Here is a 21,171-nt window from a genome sequence, read left to right as displayed (position 1 = left end):
TCATATACTTCAAAACGCGTTGACAAATAAACCACGTATACTCGGACTGACGTTCTTCATCCCTCCTACATGGCAGCACAGAATTAACCCATTTGTTTCTCCATTTCCTAAAGGTCCATTTACGATACATCCGCCATTCGGTAAACTTTTATCAATCGGCGTTAGTTTAATGGCCAGTTTACACAACCAGACCAAAGTAAGCTTTGCGCATTGAGCAATCTTAAATAAATCTGTAATAGGTCGCTTACTGCGCACAGGCTGCCATAGTTCTTGACATTGCGAGTCCTATTTATATAGGACAATGTACCGCCAAGAACGATGACTAAAAGATTGTTTCACCTGACAAGCGGTTTGCTGGTCTATCGGGTGATCGGCAGCCTGTTTACACAGCAAGATAATTGTTAAACGTGTTATTAAAAACGCTCATTCACGATTATCTCGCAGTTTGTATGCATCTTCAGTCACGTCTCCCCTAATTAAGGACCAAAAATGAATTATCTGTCCTCTTACCTACGAGTGGTGCCTAGAGGCGATGCTGTTATGATGTGATGTAAAGTTTGGAAGCCATATATGTCAATGAGTTAGCGTATATCAGACGTGCTGACAAATTAATATTAGAGACTTCTATTAAGAAGATGAGTCTGGGTAGCCAATTAATGTCAATTAATCATGTCAAAATATGTTGCTTTTGGGTGATAAAGGATATAAAAACCCAATACAACAAAGAGAAAGGCCAATCCCTGACATCTTGTCTGTGTTATACTTCCTCTGTGAACATTGTTCTGTTTCAAAACCTATGTACTACTATACAGGACACTGCTCTGCTGTGCAGTCGTGTCAATAAGATACTGTCTCGCTCAAGAAAATGCGTCAGTGATTTCCAATATCCATTAATAACACATACGGTGCTTGTATAAAGTCATGAAATTTTATGTAGGACTTACATATCTCCCCCTGGCTCCTGAGAAGTCATCAGAGGATTTAATCCCATTGGACCATCTTGTGTGGGTGAGGGAGGCTCCATCCTTTGGAACATTAGAGGTGTTCGGTTCTGGGAAAGTCATAGTTAAATAAAGAAAAGGGTAAAATAAACAGTAAAAAGATAAAGTATATGTAAAAGTGAACATTTGTAGCCATATGGGACAATCAGGTTGTGTATAGTCTTAACCTCTTACAGGGGATTGTGCCATGAACAAAATACATTTTAATTAATACAACTTGGAATAATAAAAAGTTCCACAATTGGATGTGTTAAAAAAAAAAGTTTCTGTGCCAAGGGGGAATGCATAAGTCACCTATGATGAGTGAGTGTACAGATGACACAACGAGGACACACAGATGCCAATTTCTAAGGTAACACATTTCCCTATCTGTGTTATCACAGGAGTGAGTGTTTCTGCCACTTCACCAGTGCTGTGAACTCATCAGAAATCAAGTTGGTGACCTATACACTCAGTGTCAGCAGGAGCGCCTACATCACTGACTTGATTGGTGATGATACTGTATGTGGAAAGCGCTGTAGAACTGATGGAGCTATATAGAAAAAATATATATTTATGTTGTTATGGGATAAGAGGAAAGGATGTTTCAAAGTTTTTTTTTAGTTTTATTTTAAAGTATAAATACACTTTGCAAATAATTTTTTACATGTTGTAGAACTTTGTTGGTGGACCTGAGACCCAAAAATCATATGAAAAAACCTTAAAACGATGCTTTATTATTAAAAGACCAAAAGGTCACACCACAAAGTGAACAGAACAAAACAACAACGTGTCCAATTAATCCCCAAATACAAAAAACATGTAATGGGGGTTCCTAGGAGTCCCTATTTACGTCTAATGCTCAATCCTTCCTTGCCGCGGAGGTTGGCACCCTAGGGGGAACGTTGTGGCGCCCCCGCTCAACGGTGGCTGTCCCTATGGACCCTGATGAACCCTACAGCCACTAGGGATCCCTTCCCCGGTACTAAAGGGGCCCCTATCATTAGACAGAGATCAACTATAGTAAGGAGGACCCTAATCCCCAAAAAAATTAAAATCAAAGGAACACATTAATGTACTGGCATTAAGGTGATGGCATCTCAGTGACATGAGTCACATAGATACAACAGATACATCGGATAAATTCCACAGCAAATAGAGTATCCAATATCATTCATATGAGGTTAGATCAAAATGGCACAAAAAATGCAAACTCCACAAATGATCAATCGCTCAATAGCCAAAGATTTGCATGCATAGTGACAATAAACATGCCACCTGACTAGAGATACAGTGCCAATAAATACATAATCAAAACACTCAGTGATCAATGCTGCAGATACTCATCATGTCAAACGCCTTCTGCCATGTACGTGAAGCGCCTCGACGCGTTTCGCCCCATCTGGGCTCATCAGGAGGGCCGGTCTCAGTAAAAATAGTGTCCTGATGTGGTATAGTAGATGTGCTGGCATGATAACCCTTATTTTATAGTTACCGCCACAGCGTTCGCCAGCTCCGGACGCTATGAAGCTGGCGAACGCTGTGGCGGTAACTATAAAATAAGGCAGAAGGCGTTTGACATGATGAGTATCTGCAGCATTGATCACTGAGTGTTTTGATTATGTATTTATTGGCACTGTATCTCTAGTCAGGTGGCATGTTTATTGTCACTATGCATGCAAATCTTTGGCTATTGAGCGATTGATCATTTGTGGAGTTTGCATTTTTTGTGCCATTTTGATCTAACCTCATATGAATGATATTGGATACTCTATTTGCTGTGGAATTTATCCGATGTATCTGTTGTATCTATGTGACTCATGTCACTGAGATGCCATCACCTTAATGCCAGTACATTAATGTGTTCCTTTGATTTTAATTTTTTTGGGGATTAGGGTCCTCCTTACTATAGTTGATCTCTGTCTAATGATAGGGGCCCCTTTAGTACCGGGGAAGGGATCCCTAGTGGCTGTAGGGTTCATCAGGGTCCATAGGGACAGCCACCGTTGAGCGGGGGCGCCACAACGTTCCCCCTAGGGTGCCAACCTCCGCGGCAAGGAAGGATTGAGCATTAGACGTAAATAGGGACTCCTAGGAACCCCCATTACATGTTTTTTGTATTTGGGGATTAATTGGACACGTTGTTGTTTTGTTCTGTTCACTTTGTGGTGTGACCTTTTGGTCTTTTAATAATAAAGCATCGTTTTAAGTTTTTTTCATATGATTTTTCGCTCTGAGACCCTTTACATTTGATATTTATTGGACCTGAGACCCCCATCGATCGGTGACAGTACTATTCAGAAGGCAGAATTGCTCAGCTCCTGTATGAGTATCAGCACAGTGGGGTGTAAGGGCTCGATAGTAAGACTTGCCTTAGTGCACATAGCCTTTGACTAATTTAGAATTAGTAATGTTTTCCTGTTTCTTTAACAGTGTCCAAAAGTTTTAGCAGATCTTTCTATGAAATCTTTGTTTTCCTGTTACCTGTTCCTCTTGCAGGGCTTGCAGCCGTTTTGCTTTGCTCTGTCTGTAATACTCCATGATCATCATGGCTGCATAAATCTTGCCCACAGTGAGGTCAGTAGCTGAGAGAATAAAAGACACGACAGAAAACTGGGGTAAACAAGATGAAGACTATGGATTCATTCTCACAAGCAGTTAATCGTATGAACGATGCGATCATAAGTCACGACCAGCAAATGGTGTCAGACAAGTGTTTATAGAGGACAAGAATTGCAATCGTTACATCGAATATCGTGCACCGTGTTCACACAGACAATCTGAATTAATGTATAAACATTTTTGGTGATTATGTACAATAGAAAATGCTCTTGAATTAGCAGTAAAATGTTCATTTGTCAATTGCACAGTTTTGTATGAAGCATTTGCAATAATGTCAATGAACAATATGACACAGATATGTTCTCCTTACAATGCTCCATATGTTACTGAACTATCGCATCAGAACACAATGAACCAATCACTGAAAGACGAGCATATATAGGACTTGATTTTCCGACCAATCACTGAACCAGAGAACAATCTCCATTCACATTACGCCATTTTCGAAAGATGAAAGAGAATTTTGTAGCTCAGTTAAACGATTCTATGCACGATGGACAAGCGTTTATGGACACATGGTTCAGTCTCTCAATTAGAGTTGAGCGAATTTTTCAATATTCGGTTCGGGTTCCGATCGCCAGCGAATACTGAATCTGCAATATTCGCTGAGCACAGCCGAACCCCATTGGAATCAACGTGAGTAGAAATGATCGAATATGTTCGGAAACGATCCTCAAGCATAAATTCGGCACAAATAGGGTACTAATATGGCACGAATATGGTAAAATCAGATTCGGTGATCATTTACAAACATACCGTATTCGCTCAACTCTACTCTCAACTCATTCACATTACACAACTATCTGGAACGATGGGTTGTTAATGTTAGAAGCTGAGCGATAATCAGCCAGTGTAAATGCCCTTTAAGGGAAAGCTGTAATATAAGTAATGGGGGACACTAATACATTCATGTAGGATGTTCACTTGATAGGGAGTTTCCTGCATTAGGCTGTATTCACATTCAGCAGTTTGCAACAATTTTTGTTTTTGTAGCCATTTTTAAGGCCGGCTTCACACTGGCGTATAACACGACCGACTGCTATGCCATGTTTTTTATAGCATAGCACTTGGCCCAATGTTATACTATGGGGCAGAACAGATCAGTAATTATTTTCTCATGCTGCGATTGTCAGCGAGACTTTGCTCACACATCCATAAAAGTCTATGGGTGCATGTAAAACATCGAAATGCAGTCGAATGTCATCCCACTGCTGTCCCATATACTGTACGTTGAGACAGGCAATGGAGGAAATGTAGAAATTACTTGCAGAGATTCTGGAAAAGTATGAAACTCGCCCTGCTTCCTATACCCCAAATTTTGCAACTTTTTCTGATTTTCAGCTTATAAATTGAGCAAAGTGAATCCCCCCCAATCCCCAATACTTCTCTTACATTTATGTGGTGTCACCAACAGGTCCAGTGTTTTCTGAGACAGATTGGGCCAAATGGCCATCATCTCCTTTCTGAGCTCATTGTCCATTTGGTGTTTGTCAGCACCCCCTGAAAAAAAATATGGGAAAGATCAGTTATATCAAGTCCATTGATTCAGTTTAATGCAACGGTATGCTTTTTTTTTTTCCACATTTTATCTTCCTACAAAGTGTCAGTAAAGTCACTTGCCCTTTGCCTTTAGGACACTATCAGGTGACAGCATAGTGCAGCCTACTGTGTGCCTAGGGATTTATCGATTGTCTGTCTTTCATTGAGCTGTGGCTATTGTATGTAAGGAAGCAGCTGGCAAGATCCTGGATGGGAGATAAGTATCATAGACATGGATAGCCTCCCTAATGTAAAACAAGGGTAAGAAGGCTCCAGCATTTATAGTGCTGAGAGGGTTTTTAATGGGCCCAGATTTTGGGTCCTGGTTTTAGGAACGACTGGAAGAACTGGGTGGGACTGGTCGCTCTCATCCTCCAATCCAGGAGGTACAGCTGATATAAAAGGGCAGCTGAGCCGCTCCACAGGGGTCTGTGTGTGGAGAGATGAAAAGACCTGTATGTGTTGGTCAATCTTGGTCTGAGGCTGACCTTTAAGAAAACTTTGTATTTATCTGAAAGAGTGAGGTCATAGTGCTGTATGGACTGTTTTGTTTATTTCTATCTTTATGTTGGAGAAAGACTGTTTATTTTCTTTCTTCTGAAAATTTATGGACTGCAATAAAACATCCTATTTGTACCAAGCTACCTCTGCCTATACCTACATCAACCGCTGCCAGAGAGAGTGATTCCTTTAACATCTTATAATGAGATGATCACATTACAACTTCTCTCTTCATTGATAAATTCCTTGTGTATGTAATTGTACGTAGGTGCAGATCTTACCTTTTGCAATCTTGATATCCAGCGCGGTACGTATAAGAGCCATGAGAGTTGAGTTGAAATGTACACTGTTATCATCGGCCACAGGGAGGTCCATTCTAAGCAACCGCTGCAAGGACCCAGAAAACAGTGTGAACTTACTGGTCCAACTGAACCTGCAATACTTTATATACCTATATCCAGGACTCAGAGGCTCTGATAATGTACAAAACTACTTGTCCTATATATGCCATAAAACATAACATTGAGGTGGAATAAGATTGACCCCGGGCTAGTGATGGCGTCCCAAAAAAGCTCAGATTATTTAGGTGGGAATCCACCCATCTGGCTGGGTGCAAAGCTCAGATATCCAGGCTCTGAGCACTGACAATTACCCATTCTCTAAGTCCATTTCATAACTAATTTACACGATTATGGACTTCGTCATATATATATAATATATAAGCTAGTCTATTTATAGGGCAAACCCTGTCATCGTTAGTTCAGTTCTGTGCATTCCTGTGATTATATCCCCTGAGCCTCAGAGTCCTGGTCTACAGACACCATAGATAATACAATGCTCCACCACCAGAGTGAACAAGGGAAAATAGAGATGATTGCTCATCTCTCCCACCCGCCATTCTGGTAGTGTAGTATTCTTCAAACAATGAACAGCCAAGATAGGCAGGCGAGTACACAGGCCAACCTGGAGCATGCGTCATGCAGAATCGTGGCGTGCAACGTGCAGGGATTCCCCCATGCAATCCCTTCAATAGAGCTAGAATTCCTACATAGGGGGAGCACAGGGGAGAGAGGGCGGCTGGGAGAGGGAGGAAGGCGAGATAGGTGAGACGAAGAGGAGGAGAAGGGTGAGAAAGGGAGAGAGGGAGTAAAAAGAGAGAAAAAAAAAGAAATACATTCACAAACAAAGCTGTGAAACTTATTGTATTAGTCAAAGAGTTAAACAAGGTAAGAGAAGCTCCCAAATAAGCCATGAGAGATTCTGGCCACACAACATTAGCAAATTCCCCCGAGCTCCACACAAGGTAAGAAAGACAGATGGGGCATAGTCCTTAGATGGCATGGAGGGGATTATCAAGAGGGACTAGCCCATAGGATGATGTCTCTTAAAGTAAAGTAGTCCTGCTCAGGGAGACACAATCGTACGGTATAGGTATGAAGTATACTAGTATGGGACATAGCAGCGCTATAGTTAAGGATGCACAAAGATCCATTACCCCTACAGCCGAGATAGATAGATGTAATTACAATAATAGTCCAAACATAAATTCTCAGGACCACGTATGCACAGACAATATGGAATATGGAACCAGAGGCTCTGAAGCTTTATATATTAGACGATACCGCATCTAGTGGCCTGAGGACAATCTGTGTCATCAACACAGGACTAGTGTTTGAAAGAACTAATGGCAAAAGGCAAATATCTACAAAGTTGTCCTATATAGATCTTGCAGTTTATAGGTAGGTCTGGCTATGCTACCATGGGATAGTCATATGCCTATGTTGCATGTTTGGCACTCCGGGTGAATGGTGTCGCTCAGTAGTAGGATGGGTATCTCAACAATGATATAGGAAAGACCGTGGCGTTGCTTGTTAGGAGCAGAGTCGTGGAGCAGAGGCAGACAGCTATACTACTCCTAACCAAGGCCCGGACTGAGCAAATTTTTGGCCTTCTTGTAACGTGTGGTGCCCTTGAACATGACATGCTGATACAACTGTAACTGTCATTGTCTTCAATGCAACTTAGGAGTGCCATGGGTTTTCTTATATTAAAGGGGTTTTCCAGGCTGAAACGAACAGTCTACAGTCACTAGATGTGACAGCGATTTTTTTTTTTTTTTTAGGATGTTTATTTAAAGGGGTAGGCCACTAAATTTTTATTGATGGCCGCGGCCAGGTACTACATATCCAGACACCCTGATCATTTGGTGGATCTGCAGTAACCAGACACTGCCAGTATAAAAATGACAACTGCTGTACTCCGGCAGCATCCGAAAACTTCCAGCCATTGTCTGCTTATTGGCAAGGGCCGACGGATGTCGAATCCCTTACCAATTAGATATTGTAGGCCTAATAAAACAGTAGTGGCCAACCACTTTAATTGGTTAGATAGGACTGTTACAAATACAGCCATCTTGAATATGCTTATTTTTTTTGTATTTTGTTTATTTGTGAATGGGTGAAAGGGAAATGCTTTTTTTTTTTTTTATACTTTTAAAAACTTTTTTTTTTATATAAGTGTTCATTTTACTATTTAATGCCCCAGGGGACTTCAACCTGTGATATTTTGTACAATGCACTACAGTAATTCAGTATTGTAGTAAAACTCATGGTCTCCTATGAAGCTTAGCCTTTGGCAGGAGCAAAACGATGGGGGCAACGTAGGCTTTCAACAGGTGCTCAGCTGCAGCTGATCGGCGTCCAGTGACCATCGTGTGGGTGTGGAGTAAAATTGGAAGTGGAAAAGACAACCCACTGGGATTTGACCACTTAAAGGCCAATGTCAGTAACTGACAGCAGCATTTACATGGCTAAATAGGAATGATCATACCAAACTTTAGATTTCACAAATTAATAAAGAATCATTATTTTTATTGATAGATTATAGTGGAGTCTTCTTACATCTAGGATATATTGTATGTTACACTGCAATTTATTTTTCTGCCCAATTTGGTAAATAATACTGAAAGAAGTGGTATAGCGGTATAGGTCCTAGTACAACAATATGAATGATACCACTTTGCACTCAGAGTACATCGATACATTTACATGTAGCTTCAAAGCTCAATATTTCAGCTCTGGCACATCGGATTGCTACAAAACAAGTATCAATTTTATTGTGCCAGGTCCCATACCGCCATACACCTGCTTCGATAATAAAATCTTTTTCACAAATTTCCTTTAAGCTATAAACACAAAATTTGTGTATATAAATTTCTTATTATTTTATTCTTCACGTTCAGTCTCAATTGTTGCCTGGTTGTACAATTTACTTTGATGGAACAACCCCTACGGTATGACAACCAATAGTCCTGCGGCTACATGTGAGTAGTGAAGTTGCTGTCAGTTTGTGTGACGTGACCATCATGGCCAGGGCATAGGACCATGGGTAAAGGAAGTGTGATTTTCATTTGGTTTTTTTTAGCATATATATATATATATATATATATATATATATATATATTCATCAGATTTTTCTTTTTAAAATGCTGGACTTTCTCTTGTTCTTTTATCTTTTTCAAATGCAGATGTCATGATTCTCTGCTCAGTGTGTCTTGGATGCAGTGACTGACAGCTCAGGCATCCAATCCAGGGCAGGGGCATGCTGAGCTGTTGGTATTTTGATTGACAGCTCAGTTGTCCAGTCTAGTGCAGGGGCCTGCTGAACTGTTGGTACTATTACTGCTTGACCTTGTACGTCGTTCTGACCATCTGTTTGCCTAGTCCTTTTGCTTTGATCTGCTATCTTACTGGTATTCTGACATTGAACCATGACCTGACTACTTTTTCGTCTTTCCCCTTAGCTTACTACTTGCTCTCTTGGTATCTGACCCTGCAACATTTGACTATCCTGCCTCAAGGCTTGTCCGTGAGTAGTGTCTATTGTCACAGCAGATATTTTAGGTCTTACAAGGGTTTTGAATCATCAACAATTATTAATCATCCATAAGACTGTTAGAGGTTGATCCCCTGGAGCCCCGTTGATCCAATTCCACCTGGATAGGAATGGTTGGTGGGGGTATATGAAGTGGCAGTCATGTATGCATGTCCCCACTTGATACAACTTTGTGTACATAGGTACCAGTCTTCACTGTGGCTATGCTGGTAGGTTCACATGAAATGTGTGCTCTTCAATGCTGCTAGTCTAGGCAGCACAGGGTCCCTGAGGATGGCTAAATTAAGAAGTGACCTGACCAACTTCACAGCATGCTCACACTTCTTGCCTAGGGGACCTGCCACCTCTGAGACTGCAGAGTCGGCTGGTAACCAAGGCCCTGAGTAGTTTACAAAAAAAAGAAATCTACGTTCTTGAGAACCGAGGACTTTTAATTACATTGCTAAGTAGCTTGTTTTTGCAACTTTACCCAATTAATAATATGAGAAGAATCATTGTTGTGTACATGTACTCTAACATTAATTTACTAGTTTTACCAGTTCAATAGTTCAAATGACTTTTTAGTAGGTGAAGAAAGCCACGGTAATTTTTTCACTTCTGCATATGGAGGGTTTTTTTATGCAGTTACAGAAGGCCCATTTATACAAGTAGATATTCGGCCAACAAGTGTTTGTAGAAATGTGGGAAAACATTTCAAGGTAATCCCCCTTGAAACAGAAGCTGACAACACAATGCTGTATGGAGACAGGGGGAATGATCATTTTGTTCCCTTTAGTTCTTGACGGCCAGTTTAAACGGCCGGTGATCGACTTATGTATAGCTTTTCTGACTGGTCCTTAACTCTAAGGTGAATAAAGGGGTTACACGCAGTACCACAATCTTTAATAAATAATGAGTATAATCAATACAACAAAAATATGTAGTAAGATAAATGATATTGCTTGCCTGTCATATTCATTAGGTAAATAAACATAAAGGGGTACTCCAGGGAGATAAATTTTTGTAGTGTCCCTGTCCTCATACACTATGAAGTTGTGATGCCACGTGTACGTTTATTATCTTTATAACCGTTGTGATTCTGTGTGAGAGAAGCTGCTCCTCACTGCTCACCCCTCCATCTGGGACATTACGTAACACAGCAGTGCGCAGCTCCCGCTGTGAGTTTCAGCCAGCCTGAGAAGAGAAGGCATAGCCTGCTCCTTGTTCTCTACAGATATACAGCTATTATCAGGGACTGGCTGATAATAGCATGGAGCTGCACACTGCTGTAAAGTCTCAGATGGAGGGGTGAGCAGTGAGGAGCAGACCAAGTTGAGGGGGTGTGGCCTACTCTCTGCTAGTAGCAGTGAAGAGAAGGAGACACTCAGGGGACTGATGTGACAGGTGCTGCTCCTCACTGCTCACCCCTCTGTCTGGGACATTGCAGCAGTGTACAGCTTCATTCTGTCAGCCACTCGCTTGAAAATAGCTATATCTCTTTAGAGATCCTCTTCTCAGGCTGGCTGTTACTCCCTAGGGGAGCAATACACTGTTGTGTATCGTAACGTCCCAGATGAGAATGGGTGAGCAGTGAGGAGCAGGTGCTGTCACACAGAATTACAAGGGTTATAAAGATAATTAAAGTGCATTGGGCATCTCATCTATATAGTGTCATAGTTTACTGAGTTCTCAGATTAGGTGGTTTCAGGGTTAATCCAGATGGCCTCTTTCTGGGTCCTGAGAGGCTTTTTAAAGCCTCATTGTGAGGCTGTCTTTTGTCGTTTATACTCTGACCCTTGGCTGAGTGTGTCTGACCCTGCTGTGCCTGTACTTTGTGCCTGTGCTACTGTCTGTTTGTCTGGTTCTTGATCTGGTTCTGTCCCTGGTGTGATTTCTGCCTGCCGTTTCTGTACCGTCTACTGCCCTCTCTGGTTATTCGATCTCTCGCTACTTCCTGACTATTCTATTTGATTGCCCCTGTGTACCACGCCGTCCTGTTCGTGTATGACCTTGGCTTGTTTGTGACCAATCTCCGTCGCCCCTTTAGCCTCCCTGAGGTCCTCTCTCCCTTCAGCGTTTCCCCCCCGAAGCCGCAGCAGCCCCGCTCTGTCAGTTCTAACAGCGGCGCTAGGCTCCACCCACCTCCTCTGACCCGCGGACACGTGACTGCAGTTCCTATCTGCCTCCTCTTGTGAGCGGCTAGCTCATACAGCATCGCTAGCACCGCTCCCATCCACTGCACCCCGCCATCACTGGCTGTCCCAGGCTCCGGACTTCCAGACAAGCCCCTTCTCTCCCGCCGGTGAGTGCCCGTTGGGCAGCTGGCCCTGATATTATAAACGACCGTTACAGATTTTTTTTCTCTCAGGGGAGAGGGGAAGGAGAGTTAGCTCCATGGATCCCATGCAGGCATTAGCGGATCAGGTGAAACATCTGACGCAAATGTTCCAGAAATTAAATGTTGAGCAGCGCATGATGGCCCATACCCAGCAGTAGCTGGTGGATACCGTACAGGGGACTGTCGCCACGGGGACTCTGGGTACTGGGGGTAGGGATTTGTCATTAGTGCCTCCCGAATCTCCGGTAAAACTGCCCGATCCCTTCTCAGGGGATAAAAAGGAGTTCAGAGCCTTCATGGAAGGGTGTAAACTTTTTTTTTTCTCCCTGAGGCCTCGTTCTTCTGGGGCCGAATTCCAGAGGGTGGGGGTCATCATTTCCCTACTTCGGGGGGGCTCCACAAGCTTGGGCCTTTTCTCTTTCTTCTTCTGCTCCTGAGAGGATGACTGTTGATGCCTTTTTTGAAGCCCATCTATGATGAACCTGGCATCTATGATGAACCTGACAGGGTCCGTATGGCTGAGGACATGGTTATGAATGTTCGGCAGGGTAAACATTCAGCTGAGTGGTTCTATTCGGAGTTCCGACGGTGGGCCGCAGAGGTGTCCTGGGATGATGCCGCCCTTCGAGGGTTATTTCGCAGAGGGTTGTCCGAACGCCTCCAGGACGCTCTGGCCCTTCATCCTCCATCTGACACCTTGGAGGACGTCATGACCCAGGCCATACGAATTGACCACACGTTACGAGCCCGGGGTGTTATGCAGTGTGAAACATCACTATTTTCTGGCAGCAAAGAGACTGAGTTCACTCCTGTGCCCATGGAGATTGGCGTCACCTCGCTTAAAGAAAAAGAGGGAAAACGTCTCCGGGAAAAGCAACTCTGTTTCGATTGTAGGGTGCCCCGACATTGGAGAAGGATTGCCCCTCCTGTCCGTCATCTTCTAAGACGACGGGAAACGACTAGGTCTGGGTAGTAGTCGAGGAGGCTGCCCAGACCTTCAGGTACTTTTTTTCTCATGTCCTAAAGTCTTGTTAAAGGTGGAACTGTTGGTAGACAATTAACGTTTTTTCTGTACAGCATCGGTGGACAGTGATTCATCTCTCAACCTGGTCAGCTCCTGTGTCGTCTCCCAACACAAGATAGGGACAGTCAGGCTGGACACACCACTTACAGTTGTTGCCATCGACTCTTACCCGAACAGGGATTCTTTACATTTCAGAAAGATTTTCTTTACAAATAGGTTCTTCCCACAAGAAGGAGATAGAATGTTTTGCCATGGACAAACTGCCCGCAGGGCTGGTGTTAGGCATGCCGTGGCTTCAATGCCACAACCCGGTGATTGACTGGGAAATAGGGGAGATTGTTAACTGGGGAACCAAATGTGTTGATTGTTGCCATAAACCTGTTTTTTTGTGTGGAACTTGCAAAACCTGTCTCTGTGTCTTCTGTTGGTCTGGAGGGTTTTCCGGAGTACCTAAAGGACTTTGAGGACGTGTTTTCTGAAAGTGAGGCTGAGGAGTTACCCCCGCATAGGCCATTTGACTGTGCTATTGACCTTATTCCTGGAGCCAAATTGCTCAAGGCCCGTTTATTTAATTTGTCAGACCCTGAGCACCTCACTATGAAGCAGTATATCACGGAGAGTCTTCATATGGGGCATATAAGACCTTCTGTGTCCCCAGTAGCGGCAGGGTTTTTATTTGTTAAGAAAAAAGATGGCGACCTATGCCCCGCCTCGACTTTCGAGAACTTAATAAAATCACAGTCAAGAACACATACCCCCTTGCCTCTGATTCCAGATCTCTGAAATCAGCTCTCTGGGACCAAGTGGTTTTCGAAATTGGACCTTAGAGGGGCATATAATTTGATAAGAATACGGGAAGGGGATGAGTGGAAAACAGTTTTTCTGACATCAGAGGGGTTATTTGAGAACTTGGTGATGCCATTCGGTCTCACCAATGCTCCAGCTGTTTTTCAAAATTTCATCAATGTGGTTTTTTCGGACCTTATTGGTCGCTTTGTGGTAATCTACCTGGATGATATCCTGATATATTCCACTGACAGACATTCTCATTTATCGCATGTTAAAATGGTGTTTCAAAGACTCAGAGAAAATGAATTATTTGTGAAGCTGGAGAAATGTTCGTTTTTCATTCAGGAATTATCATTTTTGGGTCTTATAATCTCTCCACAGGGGTCTCGAATGGATCCCAAGAAGGTTTAAAGTATTAAGGAGTGGGTCCAGCCTCAGGACCTTAGGGGACTCCAGTGCTTCTTGGGATTCGTGAATTACTATCGCTCTTTTATCAAAGGTTTTTCACAGATAGTAAAGCCCCTCACAGACCTCACCTGTAAAGGGGCAGATGTCAGAAACTGGTCCTCGTTAGCTAAGCAATCTTTCCTAACATTGAAAAACTGTTTCACGTTTGCTCCTGTTCTGGTGCAACCTGACTCATCCAAGCCTTTTGTGGTTGAAGTTGATGCTTCAGAGGTGGGGGTGGGGGCTGTGTTCTCGCAAGGACCTGCTTCTTTGACTAATCTCAAGCCTTGCGCCTATTTCTCAAAAAAAATTTCTCAGGCTGAGAAAAATTATAACGTAGGTAATAGAGAACTCCTAGCAATCAAGCTGGAATTTGAGGAAAGGAGGCATTGTTTTTGGAGGGGGTGGCTCACCCCATCACAGTCATCACCGACCATAAAAACTTATATATTAAATCTGCCAAAAGACTGACTCCCAGACAGGCCCGTTGGTCCCTTTTCTTTTCCAGATTTCAATTCTCGATAACTTTTCATCCAGCGTGAAGGCTGATGCGTTGTCACGTAGTTTTGAGCCGCTGTCTGTCCCCGATCTGCCGTCCTCTATTCTTGAACCCAGTATCATAGCTGAAGTATCGTTGGAATTGGAGCAGGAGATTATCGAGGCCCAATCTTTAGCTCCAAGGTCCAAACCTGAAAATAAATTGTTTGTTCCTCAGCATTTGTGCAACAAGCTTCTATGGGAGTTCCATGATTCAAAATTGAGTGCTCACCCAGGCATTTCAGCCACGCGAAAAGCGGTAGCGAGAGTCTTTTGGTGGCCTTTAATGGCTTCAGATATAAAGAAACATGTCGCATGTGGGGTGTGTGCCCGTTCTAAGAGCTCTCATTGCCGGCCGGCCAGGAAATTGGTGCCTTTGCCAGTTCCGGGAAGACCATGGACCCACTTGTCCATGGACTTCATTACAAACCTTCCATCATCCCGGGATAACACAGTAATCTGGGTTATTGTAGACAGGTTTTAGTTAGCGCATTTTGTAACTATGGCAAGTCTACCATCAGCAGAGACCCTCGCTAGGCATTTCCTCTCACAGGTTGTACGGTTGCTTGAGGTATCTATGAATATTGTATCTGACAGGGGGGCACAATTTGTGGTTTTGGTGTGCATTTTGCAAAAGGTTGGGGATATCTTTGTTTTTTTCCTCAGCTTATCACCCTGAGACTAACGGGCAAATGGAGCGTACTAACCAGTCGTTGAAGACATTTTTCGATGCTTGACTGCTACCTTGCAAAGCGACTGGTGTGATGCCCTGCCGTTAGCGGAGTTCGCCTTCAACAACTGCATAAATCAATCTACCGGTACCATTTTTTATTAATTATTGTAAGGTACTCCTGGGGTGGACCCACTAGACCGTGGAAACGAACCTCCCGAGGGCGAGCTGACCAGGTGGACCACCCCCTATACAGGGAGTGTATGGGGCAAGCCCGCGGGTAACTATCACCACGGCAGCTGGTACCCAGGGGACGTATAAGCGGACAGACAGGTAGATCCGGATGGGATGCACTGGACAGACGGCACGGCTTGGAGACACAGGAGTGACGGCACGGCTTGGAGACACAGGAGTGACGGCACGGCTTGGAGACACAGGGGTAACGGGCAAGGCCTGGAGACACAGAACCTAGGAGAGAGAACAAGGAGGAATGAGTAAACGCACAGACAGGGAGCTGGGAAGCACAAGGAGAGCGGGCCAGAGTCACTAGCAGGGTCTAGTGATAGTCAGGCATCGCCCGGAGGAGGAGGCGGCCTGATATAGGAAGTGGGAGGGCTTCCGGGTCATGACCTCCAGTTGGAGGAGGAGGAGGCGCGCGTCCTCAGGTGGAGGAGAGCGCGCGCCCGGCCATAGAGTGGAGACGCGCCCGCCGGGGAGGAGGAGCGGGGGCACGCACCAGGCGCGATCCAGAGGGCCGGACGGAGGTGGTCGCCGGCCGAGGAAGGATGACCGGGGGAGACCGCGCCGAGGCCCGCAGCGGCCGGCGCCGAAGCGAGGAGACCACCGGGGAGCGGGTGAGCCGGGGCCGGAGGGAGGTAAGGGAAGGAGTGCGCGGCAGCCGCCGCGTGACAATTATGGGTTGAACCCTCATTTTGGTAAGTTCTCACGATTAGATTCGTGTTGTCCAGGGGCTGAGGACTGTGTCAACCGAATCAGGGAGCTATGGTCAATAGTCTATTTAAATATTTCCAGGGCTCAGGAGAATTATAAGCGTTTTGCGGATAAAAAAAAAGGGACCCTGGTCTGATATTGCAATATGGGGACAAAGTTTGGCTCTCTATGCGGAAACATAAGTCATTGCCCTCCGCCAAACTGGGGCCAAAATTCATAGGTCCCTATGAGATCATCAAGGTGATTAACCGGTAGCGTATCGTCTTCAGCTCCCCCTTCTCTAAAACTCCATAACGTGTTCCATAGATCCTTGCTCAAACCCGTGGGATCGGTGGTAGAAGATCCAGGTTCCATTCCCTCCCCGGTCTTGATCGATGGACATATTGAATTCGAGGTACAACATATTGTAGACTCCCGGCGGGTTCAGGGGTCTTTACAGTATCTGGTACATTGGAGGGGGTGCGGTCCGGAGGTCCGGTCAGATTGGTACACGCTCACCGTCTGGTTCGGGCATACCATGCTTGGAATCCTGAGAAACCAGGGGTCCAGAGGCCCCCCCCGTTGAGAGGGGGTACTTTCATGGTTTACTGGGTTCTCGGATTAGGTGGTTTCAGGGTTAATCCGGATGGCCTCTTTCTGGGTCCTGGAAGGCTTTTTATAGCCTCTCTCCCTTCAGCGTTTCCCCCCCAGGAGCTGCAGCAGCCCCGCTCTGTCAGCTCTAACAGCGGCGCTAGGCTCCGCCCACCTCATTTGACCCACGGTCACGTGACCGCAGGTCCTATCTGCATCCTCTTGTGAGCGACTAGCTCCTACAGCATCGCTAGCACCGCTTCCCATCCACTGCACCCCGCCATCGTTGGCTGTCCCGGGCTCCGGACTTCCAGACAAGCCCCTTCTCTGCTGCCGGTGAATGCCCGTTGGGCAGCTGGCCCTGATATACAGTGGGGCAAAAAAGTATTTAGTCAGTCAGCAATAGTGCAAGTTCCACCACTTAAAAAGATGAGAGGCGTCTGTAATTTACATCATAGGTAGACCTCAACTATGGGAGACAAACGAAGAAAAAAAAAAAAATCCAGAAAATCACATTGTCTGTTTTTTTTTCATTTTATTTGCATATTATGGTGGAAAATAAGTATTTGGTCAGAAACAAGCAATCAAGATTTCTGGCTCTCACAGACCTGTAACTTCTTCTTTAAGAGTCTCCTCTTTCCTCCACTCATTACCTGTAGTAATGGCACCTGTTTAAACTTGTTATCAGTATAAAAAGACACCTGTGCACACCCTCAAACAGTCTGACTCCAAACTCCACTATGGTGAAGACCAAAGAGCTGTCAAAGGACACCAGAAACAAAATTGTAGCCCTGCACCAGGCTGGGAAGACTGAATCTGCAATAGCCAACCAGCTTGGAGTGAAGAAATCAACTGTGGGAGCAATAATTAGAAAATGGAAGACATACAAGACCACTGATAATCTCCCTCGATCTGGTGCTCCACGCAAAATCCCACCCCGTGGGGTCAGAATGATCACAAGAACGGTGAGCAAAAATCCCAGAACCACGCGGGGGGACCTAGTGAATGAACTGCAGAAAGCTGGGACCAATGTAACAAGGCCTACCATAAGTAACACACTACGCCACCATGGACTCAGATCCTGCAGTGCCAGACGTGTCCCACTGCTTAAGCCTGTACATGTCCGGGCCCGTCTGAAGTTTGCTAGAGAGCATTTGGATGATCCAGAGGAGTTTTGGGAGAATGTCCTATGGTCTGATGAAACCAAACTGGAACTGTTTGGTAGAAACACAACTTGTCGTGTTTGGAGGAAAAAGAATACTGAGTTGCATCCATCAAACACCATACCTACTGTAAAGCATGGTGGTGGAAACATCATGCTTTGGGGCTGTTTCTCTGCAAAGGGGCCAGGACGACTGATCCGGGTACATGAAAGAATGAATGGGGCCATGTATCGTGAGATTTTGAGTGCAAACCTCCTTCCATCAGCAAGGGCATTGAAGATGAAACGTGGCTGGGTCTTTCAACATGACAATGATCCAAAGCACACCGCCAGGGCAACGAAGGAGTGGCTTCGTAAGAAGCATTTCAAGGTCCTGGAGTGGCCTAGCCAGTCTCCAGATCTCAACCCTATAGAAAACCTTTGGAGGGAGTTGAAAGTCCGTGTTGCCAAGCGAAAAGCCAAAAACATCACTGCTCTAGAGGAGATCTGCATGGAGGAATGGGCCAACATACCAACAACAGTGTGTGGCAACCTTGTGAAGACTTACAGAAAACGTTTGACCTCTGTCATGCCAACAAAGGATATATCACAAAGTATTGAGATGAAATTTTGTTTCTGACCAAATACTTATTTTCGACCATAATATGCAAATAAAATGAAAAAAAAACAGACAATGTGATTTTCTGGATTTTTTTTTCTCAGTTTGTCTCCCATAGTTGAGGTCTACCTATGATGTAAATTACAGATGCCTCTCATCTTTTTAAGTGGTGGAACTTGCACTATTGCTGACTGACTAAATACTTTTTTGCCCCACTGTATAGTTCATGAGGGCAGAGACAATACAAACATTTTTTGCCTCCCCGGATTACCCCATAAAGTTTTAATATCAGATTATTTTCTACGTTGCAAGTACAATGAGCGTTAATACATTATAATTAAGGCTGAATAGTTTATAGTTAGTACAGCTCACTAGGGTAAGGTAGGAGAGTAACTACATGTATACCAGCAGAACCATAACCCATCTCTGGGCCTCTGAGCAGACTGCTTCATGGTAATTCCTGGGATGATTCCCATAGCCAGTGGAAGGCTCTAATGTTTGCCACTATTGTAAAAATGAAATGTATACCGCAAGGCAACATTATGGGCTATGAAAAGTAAGTTGCCATCTTTAGGCTATGGGCACACGGTGCGGATTCTGCTGCGGATCCACAGCGTTTCAGGCTCTGCGGGTCCGCAGCCGATTTAGGTGCGTTGTACAGTACCATTGTTTTCAATGGTAAACTGAAAAACACTGTGCACATGCTGCGGATTTTTCCGCGCGTTCAAATCCACAGCATGTCAATTCTTTGTGCGGATTCCGCTGCGGTTTCACACCTTCTCCACTGTAGAGGTGTGAAACCGCAGGGCTAAACCGCAGGCTAATTCGCATGTCTTTTGACCTGAGATTTTACCTGCGGATTTTTACAAATCCGCGCAGAAAAATCCGCAGGACCAAAATCTGCGTATGCACATAGCCTAAGTTTGCTCATGTTTTAGTCACTACTTGTGACAGGTCGCATTCACCCACTTTCCCTTCCTCAGAAAATAATATTATAATTATCAGACTTGTCATACACAAACCAGCAGATGCCTTTTACTCTGGTGAACATGCGAGCCATCCTGATATTACATAGGCGTAATATGCAATCCTGTATTGACATTACACTGTAGAGGAAATAAGTAACAGATTTCCACCAAACATTATGCATTGTGGCCATCTTCTTTCAGAAGACTACCCCTTAGAAGAGCATTTCCCAATGCATTTTTGGATGGTTGTCACAAAGAGGCTTCACTGTATCCTCACGAGGTAAAAAATACAATAGTATGGATGTAGTGGAAATATAGGAAACAAAGTATGGCTGTAAAGTAGGTATAAAGTAGACCAGGGGTTCCCAAACTTCTGTACTCATGGCCCCCCAACAGTTCATGTTTTCAGGATTTCCTTAGTATCGCATTAGTGAGCGAACCTGTGGCAATTCCTAATGCCATTATAATAATTCCATCACCTGTGCAATATTAATCAAATCCTGAAATCTTGATCTGTTGGGGCCCGCGAGGACTGAATTTTGGGAAACACTGATGTTGATCATAATGTAAAGTGTAAATATAGGACATATATAAAGTAAGGCTGAGCATAGGTTTAGTTTAGAAACAGGACATATATAATGAAAGGTGTGAGGAACAGTATATTTATAGTATTAATACTAGACATAATGTAATGTGTATGTAACAGTATAGTTATAGTATTAATACAAGACATATACAGTGGGAACGGAAAGTATTCAGACCCCTTTAAATTTTTCACTCTGTATAGTTTTTTTTTTCATTAATGTACACTCTGCACCCCATCTTGACTGAAAAAAACAAATGTAGAAATATTTGAAAATTTATTAAAAAAGAAAAACTGAAATATCACATGGTCATAAGTATTCAGACCCTTTGCTCAGACACTCATATTTAAGTCACATGCTGTCCATTTCCTTGTGATCCTCCTTTAGATGGTTCTACACTTTCATTGGAGTCCAGCTGCATTTAATTAAACTGATAGGACTTGACTGGTAAAGGCACACACCTGTCTATATAAGACCTCGCAGCTCACAGTGCATGTCACACCAAATGAGAATCATGAGGTCAAAGGAACTGGCGAAGGAGCTCAGAGACAGAATTGTGGCAAGGCACAGATCTGGACAAGGTTACAAAAGAATTTCTGCAGTACTCAAGGTTCCTAAGAGCATAGTGGCCTCCATAATCCTTAAATGGAAGACGCTTGGAACCACCAGAAGTCTTCCTAGACCTGGCCGTCTAGCCAAAATGAGCAATCGTGGGAGAAGAACCTTGGAGAGAGAGGTAAAGAAGAACCTCAAGATCACTGAGGTTGAGCTCCACAGATGCAGTAGGGAGATGGGAGAAAGTTCCACAAAGTCAACTATCACTGCAGCCCTCCACCAGTCGGGCCTTTATGGCAGAGTGGCCCGATGGAAGCCTCTCCTCAGTGCAAGACATAAGAAAGCCCGCATAGAGTTTGCTAAAAAAAACACATGAAGGATTCCCAGACTAAAGGCCCCGTCACACTCTAGCGAGATCGCTGATTTTGTCACACCACAGCGATCTCGCCAGAGAGGTCGCTGT

At 44.2% G+C, this 21,171-nt stretch overlaps 1 protein-coding gene across 6 annotated transcripts in view; it reads right to left on the bottom strand.

The window, feature by feature from the left end:
- CACNA1A (calcium voltage-gated channel subunit alpha1 A) overlaps positions 1-21,171 on the bottom strand; it is a 469,601-nt gene that overhangs the window by 80,261 nt on the left and 368,169 nt on the right. For 5 of the 6 annotated variants that reach the window (XM_073587383.1, XM_073587379.1, XM_073587378.1 and 2 more), the window contains exons 38-41: positions 5,924-6,029; positions 4,995-5,102; positions 3,465-3,565; positions 945-1,051 (exon numbers count right to left, since the gene is read on the bottom strand). In XM_073587383.1, coding sequence (XP_073443484.1) covers positions 945-1,051; positions 3,465-3,565; positions 4,995-5,102; positions 5,924-6,029 — 422 coding nt within the window. Of the gene's footprint in view, positions 1-944; positions 1,052-3,464; positions 3,566-4,994; positions 5,103-5,923; positions 6,030-9,127; positions 15,789-21,171 lie in introns of those variants that run through there. The other variant, XM_073587384.1, reaches the window with a different exon arrangement.

This window comes from Dendrobates tinctorius, unplaced genomic scaffold (genome assembly GCF_039654945.1).
Source record: "Dendrobates tinctorius isolate UK_male_01 unplaced genomic scaffold, ASM3965494v1 ptg000099l, whole genome shotgun sequence".
In the NCBI taxonomy this organism is placed as follows: domain Eukaryota; kingdom Metazoa; phylum Chordata; class Amphibia; order Anura; family Dendrobatidae; genus Dendrobates; species Dendrobates tinctorius.
This window is presented reverse-complemented; position numbering and strand designations above follow the sequence as displayed.